This window comes from Myotis nattereri (genome assembly GCF_964212035.1).
Source record: "Myotis nattereri genome assembly, chromosome: 4".
In the NCBI taxonomy this organism is placed as follows: Eukaryota; Metazoa; Chordata; class Mammalia; order Chiroptera; family Vespertilionidae; genus Myotis; species Myotis nattereri.
Genome location: NC_138079.1, coordinates 16,867,533 through 16,882,158, shown reverse-complemented (window position 1 = coordinate 16,882,158; position 14,626 = coordinate 16,867,533). Strand labels below are relative to the sequence as shown.

Here is a 14,626-nt window from a genome sequence, read left to right as displayed (position 1 = left end):
AATCTCCTCATAGACGGCAGCCATCACAGGCCACACTTGGAGTCGGAGAGCACAGACTCTAGGTACAGGTTCTAGTGCCTACTAGTCACGTGACTTTTGGCCTGTCACTCAGGCTGTATCTGCTCACCTCCTTCATGTATATAAGGGAATGATATTTCTGACTTGTCCACTTGCCTCAATCGGGTTCTTTGAGATTTAATTAACATTCTTGGTTGGAGTAACCCATATTTAAATATTAGGTACATTTATTTGCTGTTTCGCTTTTAATTCAGGAAGGAATTGAATTCAGTTTTGAGACTAAAATGCCAGCTCCACTGTTATCGATCCAGGGGTCCCCTATTTGCAGGGACACACTGGCAGAGGTTGACCACAGGAAAGCCCCAGGCACCTTGATCCCCTAGAGGGGAGGGGCAGGCATGAAAATGGGGAACTTCCTACAGTTTCCTGGGGAATCACAGGTGGGCAGGAGGCAGAGTGGGGGCCTCTGCATCCGCTGTGTGCAGGAGAGGAGGGAAGGAAGCCCATCAGCGTGCAGTATTCTAAGGAGAGGAAGAGAAGTCCAAGCTGCAGGTGCACAGGCGGTCCTTAAAATCAGGAAACCGGAAAGGAGTAAGAATGGAAGAAAGACGTTTGGAGGAGGGTGGGCTTGCATTCTTGTAGCTCAAGGAAGCATTGGACCAAGCGTTACATACTGTGGTTTTCAGGCCGTTTGTAGGTTTTGGAAACAAGTATGTGACATGGGCACAATGGTAGCTGAGATTCAAAGGAGTATATGTCCCAGGGATGCAATTAAAGAGAAAGTGCTTGAACTGCACTTTGGGGAGCTTTAGACTTAGCCTTTCCAAGCATAGACTTGCCAATTTGGGGGAGGGGGGAGGGGGGAGGGAAGGAGAAGGCGGGAGAATCAGGGTGTGTGTTCCCTGTTCAGTCTAGCTTTCTTACCAATTCCCCCAATGGTGCTCTATTTCAATGTTAACATAGGTGCTGAAGACTCGGGGTTCAGTGATCTGCTAAAAACCCAACAAACATCCTAAGAATCTTTTGGAGCGACTTTGGAAACTAAATAGAAGTTTATTAGGAAAAATTAAATTAATATATTTTGTTGGAGAATCATTGTCTTGATTTGATCAAGTTGATGGAAGTTCTTCGTGCCCTAATACATTTGTCTAGAGTCTGTTAGTCTCCTGAAAGCTACTCATGGGTTCACTTCTGTTTCACATTTGGGTATTTTTCATCATCGAATGCTAGATACTGTTTTTCATAAGAAGTGATATATTTTATTTTAGTCTCTATATAAGCCTCGTAATAAAGTGGTCTTGCAGTCCATTTATATAAAGCCTTCTCAGAGTATGACACCGAAGCAAATAAAATTATAACTTCTTAGGCAGGCAGACATCCCCCAAGGGGTCCTGGACTGCGAGAGGGTGCAGGCCGGGCTGAGGGGACCTCCATGCACGAATGTCATGCACCAGACCTCTAGTAAAATTATAACTTCAGGCTTGCTGTTCTTTCACTGGTCCAGGTAGACCCGGGGCTCAGCCTAATGTAGCAGTTGAAAAACAATGTGAGTCAGATAGGAAATTAAAATTCTTCCAGTAGCCACATTTGAAAGTATAGAAAGGAATTAGTTTTGTGAAGTTAGTTTTAAAAACATATTCTAGCCCGGTATGTCTTGATTCCTCTCCTCCACCCCCCCCCACCCCCCCAAATCTGGTATATAATTACCTTTAGCACGTAATTCCATTTGCACTGTTTGAATGCATTCTTTTGCCTGGCTTTCATTCTCTGATTCAGGTCTGCCAGCTTTTTCATAGTAAATATTGTAGGTTTTGCCACTGCGGTGTGAAAGCAATCACAGACAATGCATGGCTGTGTTCCAAGGAAACTTTATTTAGAAAAACAGGTGGCAGAATTGATGGGGCTGGGAGTTGTAGTTTCCAACCCCTGCTCTGACTAAATGAGTTCAATGTATTGTCTTATTTGCGTTTTAATTCACAGAAGTTGATTTCTGTTTGGGCCTAACATCCACTACCAAGTTAGCTATTGTGATGCATTTCATTCAAGAATATCCAGGAAAAGTGTGCCAGGAAACAAACTCCATTGTTAAGTAGTGAATACTTGGGAACTGCAGGAACCCTCACTCCCCCTTTTCCTGAGTGGCACCCAGCGGGACAAGCAGTGTGCTGGCTAGGAATCACGCTCCTTCTGCCTGGGCTGGAAAACTGGCTCTGTCAGGCATAAGCTTTATGACCCTAAGCCAGTTAATTAACCTCTTTGTGCCTCAGGTTATACATCCGTAAAATGGGGGTGATGATAATACCTACCTGATAGCAAGTTGCTGACATTAAATAAAAGCCCGCATGGCAAAGCAAGCATAGTGCCTGGCATATAGTAAGTAGGAGAGGTACATGGTAGCCTTCACAGTGACTGCTATCCAGACTGCTGTGGCTACCATGACTTCAGGACTGTTGCTACTGTAGAATTAGTGCTGCTGCTACCCCTACCACCACCACAGAGGTTCATAAATACAAGCCAGTCCATGCTCCAGAACAGAAGCGTTTCGACTTGGTCAACCATCCACAGATGATCCTAGCAGCTGCTCCCATGGTGTCACTTTGGACTTGAACTTGTTGATAAGTATTCTAGGGAAGCTTTGACAGAACCTGCAGGGATTCTGATGTTGAAAGTGGGTGTCTGTTGCTTCTCTGGGTTGGTAACTACTGTGGGTGTGGCGTCCGTCAATCACATTCTTTGGAGCTACTAATGAAAGTACTATTGTCCCGTGCACCTCACGGGTGGTAGAGATGAGCACATGATATCTTGTGTAAGTTCTTCAGAAGGTGTGAAGTGCTGCGCAAATGTTAGCTAATGGCATTTCCTGAGTGGTTGCTCTGTTTGCCTGATAATCACATTAAATTTGATCAACGTGGTCTGATTTAATTCAGAGGGTGGTTATAAGGATTAAGTGAGATCATACATGTGAGGTGCTTAATTCTACATTAATGGAAATAATTCCTGTTCAAGATGTAGGTAGTGCTACTTTTTAAGAGATTTTAAAACTGATTTTTACAGAAAGAGGAAGGGAGAAGAAGAGAAAGGGAGAAACATCAATTGGTTGCTTCCCATATGCCCCTGACTGGGGATCAAACCTGCAACCTGGGCATGTGCCCTGATCAGGAATCGAGCCAGCAACCCTTCAATGCCCAACCAATGGGGCCACACCAGCCAGGGCAAGACTTTATAACCCAAATGGGGAGTTCACGTGGTTATGTCTAATGGATATGCAAACATATGTGACATGAGGGAAAGCCTGGTCAAGGCCACTTCATGTGCTGGGCAGGGAAAAGGGGACCACAGATAGCGTTATTTGTTGGCTGCATCAGGAACATCTAGAAACTGATGAAACTCCACAGGGAAAGACAATGGGAGAGCATTTCAGTTGAGGAGACTAAGGCTGGTTCAGCTGAGGTAAGGCAGGAAGTGAAGCTTTCAGTCCAGAAGCAGTTATCTATATAATCTGGCTCAAATGTAGGGTGTGTGTAGGGGTGAGCTGACTGGGGAGGTAAATCGGGGACATATTGCGGGGGCCTTTATTGTGCAGTTGAAGCCTTGGTCTTGATTTGGGAGTTTGTGAACAGGGGCAGTGGGTCCAGCTGTGCCTTAGACAGATAGATGTTTTAGTGCATGTGAACGTGTGCCTGCATAGACTTTATGCTCAGATTTTTCCTTTTCCATTAGGTAGTGGGGTTCGTGTGGCTCAGGTGAGCACACCAGCTTTAGCTGTAACACCGCTCAGGGTGATAACTGTTGGCTGGCAGAGGTGACGGGAAGGCTGTGCTTGGGGAGTAAAAAATTTCAGGACTGACTCACGGCTTTTGCCGGTCTTGCCAGTCGTGTAACCGTGTTGCTCCCTGCTCCTTGCCTGGGAGAGATGGCCCTTTCTCCAGGGAAAATTCGTTGCTGCCTCTGCTGCCAAAATGCGAGAACTGTGCCCAGTGTCTCACAGCCCAGGAGAGGAACGGCTGCTGTAAGTTCCAGAAACCTTCCTCACCAGTTCTGTTGGCTTTTGTTTGCTGCCTGTCCAAGGTCAGGAAAATCATATCGCTTTTAGTAACTATGCTTTCGAAAACTGGTCAAAGCCTGGTACATTTCTTATCCAGAATGTATTCACTGCTTCTGGGAGTTTGATGGAGCAGAGAAAGCAAATAAAGATGGAGAGGCCTTACATCTTCTTTAATTAGTTTTTGTTTTTGTTTTGTTTTGTTGTTAGTTAGCAAGACTTTCTCAGTGCGTAGAGGGCTGGGAGTGATACTTTGCTTGTGTAACATGATCGACATCTGGAATCTTGGACTTTTTAAGGTTGATGCAGGGTTATCAAAGGTAAGGGGTTTTTTGCTTGTTTGTATTTGAAGTTGAATTGGGGCAGAGGTAGAGCCCCTAATGGTAATGCAAACACAATACACCTAAAACGTTGAATCCGCGTAAGGCTTGTTGCAGTGTCTGTCCCCTCCCTGCTCTGCAGTATTTACTGATCACAATAAAGAATTGTAGATTCCAGCATAATTTTTCCCCTGAGGAAGTTTCCAACTCATTCCTTTGAGAGCTGTAGCCTTTGGAAAGATGCCGCCAATTTTGTAACATCAGTAGGAAAATGGGTTTGATGTGTACACGTTTGGTTTACTTGTTTTCAGGAGTACAAAGCTCTTTGAAACTTACTTTCCTAATTGTTTGATTTAAGCACATATTAAAACTGGTTTGTACAGGCCATTGAGCTTCGCTCAGTCCCAATGTCCGCATCCACAAAGTGGAAGAATGTTCCCCACACAGCCAGCCCTGTCAGGGTTTCTGTGGCCAAGTGGTATATGAATTGAAGGATGGCTGTTGGTACCTCACACGCATAAATCAAAGAGTCCTTGGTTCCTGGAAGGCTGTTGAACAAGAATTCGAAATTCTGCGTGTAAAATCAACAGCAGGTCTTTGAAGGGTGAATAATAGAAATCTTCTTTTAAAAATGTATTAATGTTTTTAACATATTGTTATGGCTATTTTGGATTTTAAAATATATGTTTCTTAAAGGAATTGAGATATCTGTTGATTAACATCTATGAAGTCATTCAAAAAGGAAGGCAACATAAAATACCTGGTTAATGACAGTTATTAAGAGAAGGAAATTTAACTTTGCGCTTCCTGTCAGCCAAGGCAGAAGGGGGAATATAGTGCATTTTCTACTCTTTTCCCTTTTTATCACTGTATTTTCAGTTTATCTTGCCTTCACTCCTTTGGCACAGGGTAGGGCATAAGTAAGTTACAGTGACATATGGGGTTGTCAGTTTACAAATTTATGGTCAAACAAAGCATGCCATTTCTTCTAGAGAGATTCCCCTTTCCCCCCTTCAAACCAAATTTGTAAAAAATTGAATCTCATTGACCCAGGTTAGGTGATATTGCCTAACGATGGGTGATGGCAGAGGCAATAAGAATCAGTGAGTGCCTGTCCCCCGCCCTTGTCTCGCTGTCCTGTCAGAGTGACAGATGGTATGTGTTACTCTCCCAGGAGACAGAGGGTCTCCCCGCTCCCCGCACCCCTAGTGGTGATCTCCCTGCCATCACCTGGCTCCGTGACTGGCAGATACAGTGCTTCATCAGCCTGTGTGACCTTTACCATCATTTTAGAGAAAAGTACCTTCTCCCTAAGGCCCTGGCTGGCCCCCACCGAACCCCACCGGCCTCTGAGTGGGTTCCCACCTCACTCCCCTCCCCGGGTCCTTGGTTGGTTTCTGTGAGATCTCTCACATAACGAAAAGCCTTCGAACCTCACGGGCCCATAGGTGATAAACTCACTCTGTTTTCTTAATTAAATAAGCACAGCTTGAATGTCCCACACTGTCGACAGGTGATGATTTCCAAGCCCGCCGTCACACCTCCTGTTTCCTTTATGCCATGTTTATGAAATTATGGAAGGCGAGGTAATGTGCAGGGTAGTCAGGTTCATTAACGCATACATGAATTCCTCTCCGTCCTTTCGTTGTAAATCACTCCCCTGTCCTGCTGCCCGTTTTTAGATTTTAAGCTGCAGAAGGTAGGGCTTGCCCGTAATTGAGTTTTGTGGAGGGCTTAGCATGCTCTATTTGTTTTGTCTAGGCATTCTGAAATCCTTTTTTCTTTTTTTTTTTTTTTTTTTCAGGTTGTAGGGGAGGAAAGGTTTTTCTAATGTTTTTTGTCGAGTTAAATTACCTGAAACTAAATATACTTAATCCTGTCTCCAGGATGCAGGCTTGGTCCCGCACCCATCTCTTCTTGTCCATTCTAAATCCTTCCATGTCTCCCTGGCTGTTAAAATACTGTCTTGTAAAAAAAACCACACAAAGTCATTCAAAAATTAAGGCAATGCACACACAACCACAACAACAAAAAAAAGCGGCTTCACTGAGATACAATGCACCCACCATGCAGTTGAGCCCTTTAAAGCAGTGGTTCTCAACCTTCTGGCCCTTTAAATACAGTTCCTCATGTTGTGACCCAACCATAAAATTATTTTCGTTGCTACTTCATAACTGTAATGTTGCTACTGTTATGAATCGTAATGTAAATATCTGATATGCCGGATGGTCTTAGGCGACCCCTGTGAAAGGGTCGTTCGACCGCCAAAGGGGTCGCGACCCACAGGTTGAGAACCGCTGCTTTAAAGTGTTCAATGCAGTGGTTCACAGGTGCGTACACATCACCACAGTGACTTTTGAAACATCATCGCCTCAAAAAGAACACACACACACACACACACACACACACACATGCCCGTCTGTTTTGGCTATTCCTTCCCCTCTATCCCCATCCCTTCACCAGCCCCCAGCAGCCACCACTCTACTTCCTGTCTGTAGGCTTCCTATTCTGGACATTTTATATGAATGAATGAGATGGTACGTAGCCTTTTGTGGTTGGCTTCTTTCCCTTAGTGCAGTGTCTTCAAGGCTCATTCATGGTGTAGCATGCATCAGTGCTTTGTTCCTTCCTTATTTATTTTATTTTTATTTATTTTGGAGAGGGAGGGAAAGGGAGATAGAAACATCAGTGATGATGAGAGTGAAACATTGATTGGCTGCTTCCTGCATGCCCCCTACCAGCGATCAAGCCCAGAACCTGGGCATGTGCCCTGACCGGGAATTAAACCAGTGATTTTTGGTGCATGGGACGACGCCCAACCAGCTGAGCCACACCGGCCAGGACTGTTTTTTGTGTGTTTTTTAAATAACTGGGTAACATTTCATGATGTACATTATATCAAATATAATCAGTTTCCAGGTGTGCTGTTGCCGGTAAGGAGGATCCTGCGGCATAGTCAGACCATGTTCATCCCCTGCTCCAAGCCCTTACCTCGAACAGTGGCCATGGAGGCTGAGCCTCGTCCACCGTCAGCCGGTCCTCCCACCTCCCTGTTCACTCTCAGACTGACTGCTGCACAGGCCAGGTTCTTTTCCTGGGTCTTAGCGCTTGTTGGAGCTGTGTTCTCTGTGGGGAATGGCCCATCCGCTCAAGCACTGAACAGTACTTGTAAGAGCTCAGCCTCTGGGTCGGACTTGGGTTTTTTCCTCTCCTTCGTATTTTCCTCTCCTATATTCCCAAGGAAGTTCATTCTAATCTTTATTATGTTTTGTATTAGGCTTTCTACTATCTATGTAGTGATGTTTGGTGCTCCCATCACCACCCTAAATTCAGGGTCCTTGGAAACAAAAGTCTGCCCCTCTGAGGTTGTGCGGTGTATAGAGGCAAGGGGTTATGGGAAATCTAAAAAAAAAAAAAGTCTAAAAAACCCCACTATGGAGCCCTGACGGGAGGCTCAGTTGGTGGGAGCATGGTCCCATACACCAGAAAGGTTGCAAGTTCGATCCCCAGTCAGTGCACATACCTGAGTTGCAGGTTAGGTCAACCAATTGATCTCTCTCTCTCTCTCTCTCTCTCTCTCTCTCTCTCTCTCTCTCTTTCTCTTTCCTTCTCTCCCTTTCTCTCTCCCCCGCCCTCTATCTTTTTTCTCCTCCCTCCCTCTCTTCCCCTCCTCTCTCCCTTCCTCTTCCCCCTCCCTCCCTCCCTTCCTCTCTCTCTCTCTCTTCTCCCTCCCTCTCTCCCATTCTCTCTCTCTAAAAATCAATAAACATATCCTTAGGTGAGGATTTATAAAGCTATGAAGACAGTAAAACGATTAGTGGCTAGTTCTGGTGGAGGGTAGAGATGATTGGGCAGAGCATGGAGAGTTTTTAGGGCAGTGAAACCACTCTGAATGAAACTCTAACGGTGGCTCTATGTCATGTTACAGTCGCCCAAACCTAGAATGTAATGTAAACTATGGACTTAGGTGATAACAATGTAGGTTTATCAGTTACACGACAAATGTACCATTCTGATGGGGGGTGTTGATTAAAGGAAAAAAAAATCTAGCCTCCACCTTTTCTTTAATCCCTGCGCCCCCCCCCCACCCCGCATGAATCATGGACCTTTGCATGCAGAGGTGTTTATTAATTTAGTATTCAGTAAATGGATTAAGACCAGACTCCTGTGACTATAATTGCCCTGGTTTATGGCTGTTACTTCCAAAATTCACCCTAATTATCGCCATCAAAACTTCACTGTTAGTACCTGCAGGCGGTCTTTGTGGGAGCTAGCTCAGCTCTGGACAGGGGTTTACCAGCCAAGACTGGGGAGCACTCTGAAGTTTTAAAGGGCACCGTGCCTTGAAGTTTGTGGCTTGTCCCGTCTCCAGCTGGGTCATCTTTGAACACTAAATTCACCAGAAAAGAAAGTGGGAACTGCAGAGAGAACCACCAGTGGAAATACAGGTGTAGCCCCCTCAGGATGGCAGCGTGGGTTGCCCCTGGTGACAATCTGCCTGCAGATCCCCCTTCCTCTGGTTCCCTTTCTGTGAAAGGGCAGAAACAATCGCAGTGGGTGCCTGGGAGGAGTGGCCACTCTTGGTGGCTCTCTCCCTCCCTGCAGCTCCTCCCTGGACCATATGAAATCCTACAACCACACCACACTAATTAGCCCGAGAATGGAAGGGGTTGTCATGGCAACCGAGCACTTTTTAAAGCACAGGAATGGTGTTCATTATTGTTCAGTGTCTTTAGCTGTGGCGAAAAGGTCAGTGTGGCAGTTGTTTTCCATATGAATTTTGGCCCCAGAGCCAAGCAGAGTGGAATGTTCCTCGGAGACACTGGAAGATGGTAAGTGCAGCTGCACTTTTTGGATGGGGCATCCCTTCAGCGATACATTTTAGAATGTTTTGATAACTAGTGCCAAACTAAGGAATCGTGTGGACTTTGTTAAGAGATTGGAAGAAAAGAAGCAAAGGGAAACGGTATGGGTCAGGAATGGTGAAAGCTTAAAGGAGATTCTTTATTTGGAAAGTTTTGGAGCATCAAATGATTACATGCTAAATAAGGAGGTTTCTCTGGTTATGACTTTAACAAAGTTGACTAAGTCTGATGCTTTATTCGGGGATTGTTTTATATTAGCGCTATACTAGTCTTTGCTGCTGGTCAGAGTATATTACCAAATAAATGTAGCAAGCATTTTAATTTTAACCACATATCTTCAGGGCAGCTGCCTCTCTCCGTTGTTAACTCAAATATTAAGGAAGAACAGTGACCAAGGGTCATTTTGTTTTCTTACTTTTATGTTTTTCCATTTTTCTAAGGATATCTGAAATAATCAAGACTAGAAACCTCTGAGGCACAATTCTTGGGATGTTTGCCCTAACTTGTTGGCTTTCCCCAGGGAGAATACTGCTGAGTTAAGACAATTTGACCAGTGTTTGCAGAAGAAATTAAGTATAAGTCAGCCTCCTGGAGAGGATGACAGCTATTCCATCAAAAGCTGGAAGGGCGATTGGCAAAGTATTCTTTAAGTTTATGTGTTGCTAGTTTGGAACGCGTACAGAATTACATGGCTTTCAGCCTAATTTTGTGTTAATGACCAACGACGTTTCTGTGGTTCGCAAATTTGAGCCACTTGCCATATTTTGCACTTTTAATCAATGTACTTCTAGCCCATGGCACTATTTTTCAGCCATTTTATACACAGTTGTGTAGGATAACAAACTTCAGATTAATGAAAGGGGATGCATATTGGAATTAAAAAACAAATCACTGCCCACAGAGCTGTGCATGGGAAGTGGCCTACTTTTGGGCTTTACTCTGAAAGACTTATTGTCCTGTGAGTAATGGCCAGTTTGTTTGGCAACTGAATGGATAAGAGAATACATTTCAGAATGTTAAGTCTTGGTTTGATTTTCTCTGTCTTTAATTTGCATGTTCAGGGATTCAGTTGTTTAGTCATCATGGTATGGAGCTCTCCATAAATGGGTTATTTGACTGGAAATTCTCTTTTTTTGTCTCTTTTCTCCACCTCATTCCTTCCCTCCTCCTCACTGGGTCACTGCATTTATTACCTAAAAATGTCTTTAAATGCTTTGAAATTGAAGTTTAAAAAGTAAGTAAAGTGATATTTGTATGACACTTTGGATTCTTTGGAAAACATAGAATTAAATATGGTGGTACATTTATGATATTTGTAAAACAATCAGCAACTGAAATATGGTTATTAATATCAAGGAATCATTGGTATCTTTTAAGGTATGATAATGTTGTTGTGACATGAGAAAATGATAATGATATGTTTACAACTGAGGCAGTGTGATATCTGGGCCTTACTTCAAAAAAAAATCCAAGGGTAGGAGTAAGTGGGCTCCCGGATGGGCAGGATTGCCAGGGGGTGGTGGTTGTTGAAGCAAAGAGATGGGTACCTGGGGGTGGGATTCACTTTCAGGTTTTGTTTGTTTGTTTGTTTGTTTGTTTGTTTGTTTTTGCTGTAGGTTCAGTGTGTGTGTGGGTAGGTGGGTATGGGTGTGCATCACAGTGGTGGGGTGGCCTTGTTAACTTTATCTCTCACCTTCCGCATGTTTAGATGCCAGACCAGTTTGACCAGGCAGTTGTGCTAAACCAGCTGCGGTACTCTGGGATGCTGGAGACGGTGAGGATCCGCAAGGCTGGATATGCTGTCCGGAGACCCTTTCAGGATTTTTACAAGAGGCAAGACGGAGCGGAATAAATCCACTTTCTTTTCAAAGGGATTGGGAAGAGAGGGAGTGGCAGTAAAAGGTGACGCAGGCCCCTTCGGCCCCTTTACGTTGCAGGTATAAAGTGCTGATGCAGAATGTGGCTGTGCCTGAGGACATCCGAGGAAAGTGCACAGTCTTGCTGCAGCTCTATGACTCCTCCCACAGCGAGTGGCAGCTGGGGAAGACCAAGGTAAAGCCACAGAGAAGGAATGCGGCCCCCCCCCCCCCCCCCCGCCCAAGCCCCAAGCTCCATGTCCTATGGTCCTGCTGGCCTCTTGTGTGTTTTTTTTTGCGTTGGAAAAATATGGTTGGGATCATGCCCAACTTAATCTTTTGTCTTCCAAACAGTATTTATTGGAAGTCCTTGACTTTTCAGGGATTCTGTTTTTCTTAGGGCACACCTTGAAACATTGGTCCCCAAGTGTTTCTGTGTTTGTTTTCTCTCAGGCAGCCAGCAAACCTTTGCTGCTGGGCAGCTCGGTGCCTGGGATGTGCTAGGCAGCCCCATGTCTGAGAAGATGTCTGCCTTCTTGCTAGGTTCTCGCATGGGGGGGGGGGTAGCAGAGTGAGCTCTGGTCTCTCTTTTGTTTTCCCAATTGAATTTATTGGGGTGACAGCTATAATAATGAAAGTGTAATATGCTAATTAGACTGGACAGCCGAACAACCTTCTGGACAAAGCCAGGGCTGTGAGGGCCGAGCCCCTTGCATGAATTTCGTGCATTGGGCCTCTAGTTGGTTAATAAAATTATACAGGTTTCAGTATACAGTTCTACAATACATCATCTGTATATTGTGCTGTGTGTTTACTACCCTAAATCAAGTCTCCTTCCATCACCATTTATCTCCCTTTTCCCTTCTTCTACCTCCCCCCACCTCCCTTCTCTTTATTTTCTTATAAAGGCACTAATCCATCATGTGGCCTCACCCTCCTGACCTTATCACAACTTAATTACTTCTTCAAAGTCCTACCTCCAAATACCATCACTTTGAGCCTTAGGGCTTCAGCATAAGATGCTGGTAGGGACACCGACATCCAGTCCATCATAACATTGACCAATGTGGGAGCAATAACAGGTATTTGGACATCACCTCAGGGCCACTCAGCAAGGGAAAGTATATAATGGACATTCTCTTCTGCTCTTGTTATTTTGACTGGCCAGGGATTTAAGGCCCAAGCATCTAGTAAGGTAGAGATGGTGTGCAGAGGTATTTATTAGTGACCTATTGCTGAGTAACCAACGGCTACAAACGTTAATTATCTCAGTACCTGTGGACCAGGGGCCCAGGCACGGCTACTGCAGGCTCCCCTCAGGGTCTCCAGGCCGCAGTCAGAATTCCTTCCAGGGCTGCCTTTGCCTCTGGAGCTCGGTCGCCTCCCAAGCTTGCGTGGTGCCAGATTCCACTTCTTTGCAGGTGGGGGAGTGAGGTTCCCATTTGCTTTCTGGCTGTCACCTGCAGCTGCCCTCTGCTTCTAGACACCCCCCCTCCCCAAGTTCTTGACCACATGGCCCCTTCTCCAACCCTCCCACAGCATGGCAGTTTCCTAAGATGGAGTCTTATATAATGTGACATGTTCACAAAAGTGACTTCCCATCACCTTTGCCATATTCTGTGGGCTAGAGGAAGTCACAGGTTCCACCCACACTGCTCAGAGCAAACCAAGTAACTCATTGGGGGTCACCTTGTGGTGTGTCCTCACAGGTTTATGGGTCTCTCTACCTAGAATTCTGCTCCCCCTCCTACTTCATCCAACTCATCCTTCAGTTACCAACTGAGATGTAGATTTTGACAGGAATCCGTTCTGACATTCTTCGGGTACCCCATCCCAAAAGCTCACCCCACAACTGGGTTGAGCCCCTCCTCTGTCATCTCACCTCATCCCATTTTGGGCCCAGTTGTAATATCCTGTCATTGCCTGTGGATTTCTCTATAGTTCCCCAGTGGAGAATGTGGAGTTACTTGTTGGTTCTACACACTGCACATAGTAGGAGCTCAATCAGTGGCACAAGGATGCCACGCGTTTAATCACGCAAGGAAGGCTTCTAAAGAAGGTGGCGCAGGGGCAGGTCTTGGCAGTATAATGTAGTCTGCTTTGATTTCTTTCTTTTTTTAACCAGAAAGATATTCTGTTCTCTATAAACTGATATCTTCCTCCCATCTCACTGCTTGATATAGCGTAGTAGCATCAAAGATCACAGTGACTCGGCCAGCCAGTAAGAGTCCCTGCTGAGCTCTGAGGATTCAGTGTAGCTTCACTTACAACTTTCCTTATGGGAGCCCAGCCCAAGCCAGGCTTGGGAGCTGGCATAGCACAGGGGACACAGAGACATAAAGACATGGGCATGGCCCGCCGTTTACTGTGTTGCTGGGGGAGAAGACGTCCACATACAACTGAAGAGTCATCCTTTAAGGAATGAGAACACAGGTTCTCCAGGAGAGAGCTCCCCGTGGGCTGACATGATCAGGGAAGTAGTCAAAAAGAGGAGTCTTTAAAGAAGACCTAAGTTGTGGTTGGTAAAACACTGGGAGAAGAAGTAGGAAGGAAGCTTATCAAGTCACAGAACGTTGGGAGGTAAATGGAAACAGAGCAGGCGAATAGTGCACACTAAGTAGCTTTGGCCTTAACCGACCACCATTTGACTTAATTATACCATTAGCGCGTGTCGGTCAGTATTGCTGCCGGAATGTCTTTGCATTTAAAGCCTTGAACCTCTGATGAGCATCTGGATTTTCTGGTAATTTCTGCAATTATAGGAAGAAGACTGTACAAAAAACTAACTTAGGAGCATTACTTGTGGTGGTTTTACACATGCTGGGGGACCCAGGGCAGGAGTAGGTAAGGCTGTGGGTCACAGGTGGTCGGATTCTTTCGTTCCTTTTTTGGCCCAATGTCTGGGAGCAGGCAGAGCTGAGTCTGGGAAAATGTGCCATCAAGAGGACATAATACATCATGATAGACCAGGATCATCAACCACAGGAGCGGAAATTACAAAATCATGAGTGAGAGAGGCTGTCATTCAGCTCCTCCCCCAACCAAAATGCCCTCATGCTGACCAGTCATAGGAAAGCATAAAAACATTTGGCACTAGTTTTTGGTTTTTTTATAGGGAACTTCTTATTCGTGTATTAAATCTGAAATTGCATAATTAAAAGGTTGATTGAGGGATTTTTTTTTCCAAAAATATTTTTTCAAAAGTTATTAACGTTGAGAAACAGCCGTGCGAAAAAGAGGCCCTCTGATCCCTCCCCCACGCTCCCCCCGAAAGCAGGCCGTGACTCTCCCGTGTGAGAGGGTCCGCCCTGTACAAGGAGGAGGAAGGCATCCTTATCACCAGAGGCGGGAGTGGAGGCTGGGGAGGCTGCGGGAAGAAACTAGTTCCTTCGCCAGCTTGTTGCCCCAAACACCAACGCCTTTGCTTTGTCTAATCGTCACGAGTAATTGTCTCTGTGCCTAAAACTGGCGTCTGAGCTGCCTGCTCTGGTCACTTCGGGGCCCATTTCTGGAGACCGCCATGTG

General features: G+C 45.3%; 1 protein-coding gene across 1 annotated transcript in view; it reads left to right on the top strand.

Annotated features, from left to right (window-relative positions):
- The window catches only part of MYO10 (myosin X), a gene marked incomplete at its 5' end in the record, with an annotated part of 202,547 nt that overhangs the window by 154,182 nt on the left and 33,739 nt on the right, over window positions 1-14,626 (top strand). The window contains 2 exons of the mRNA XM_081089677.1: window positions 10,954-11,078; window positions 11,183-11,297. Of these exons, the coding sequence (XP_080945803.1) occupies window positions 10,954-11,078; window positions 11,183-11,297 (240 nt within the window). The remainder of the gene's footprint in view (window positions 1-10,953; window positions 11,079-11,182; window positions 11,298-14,626) is intronic.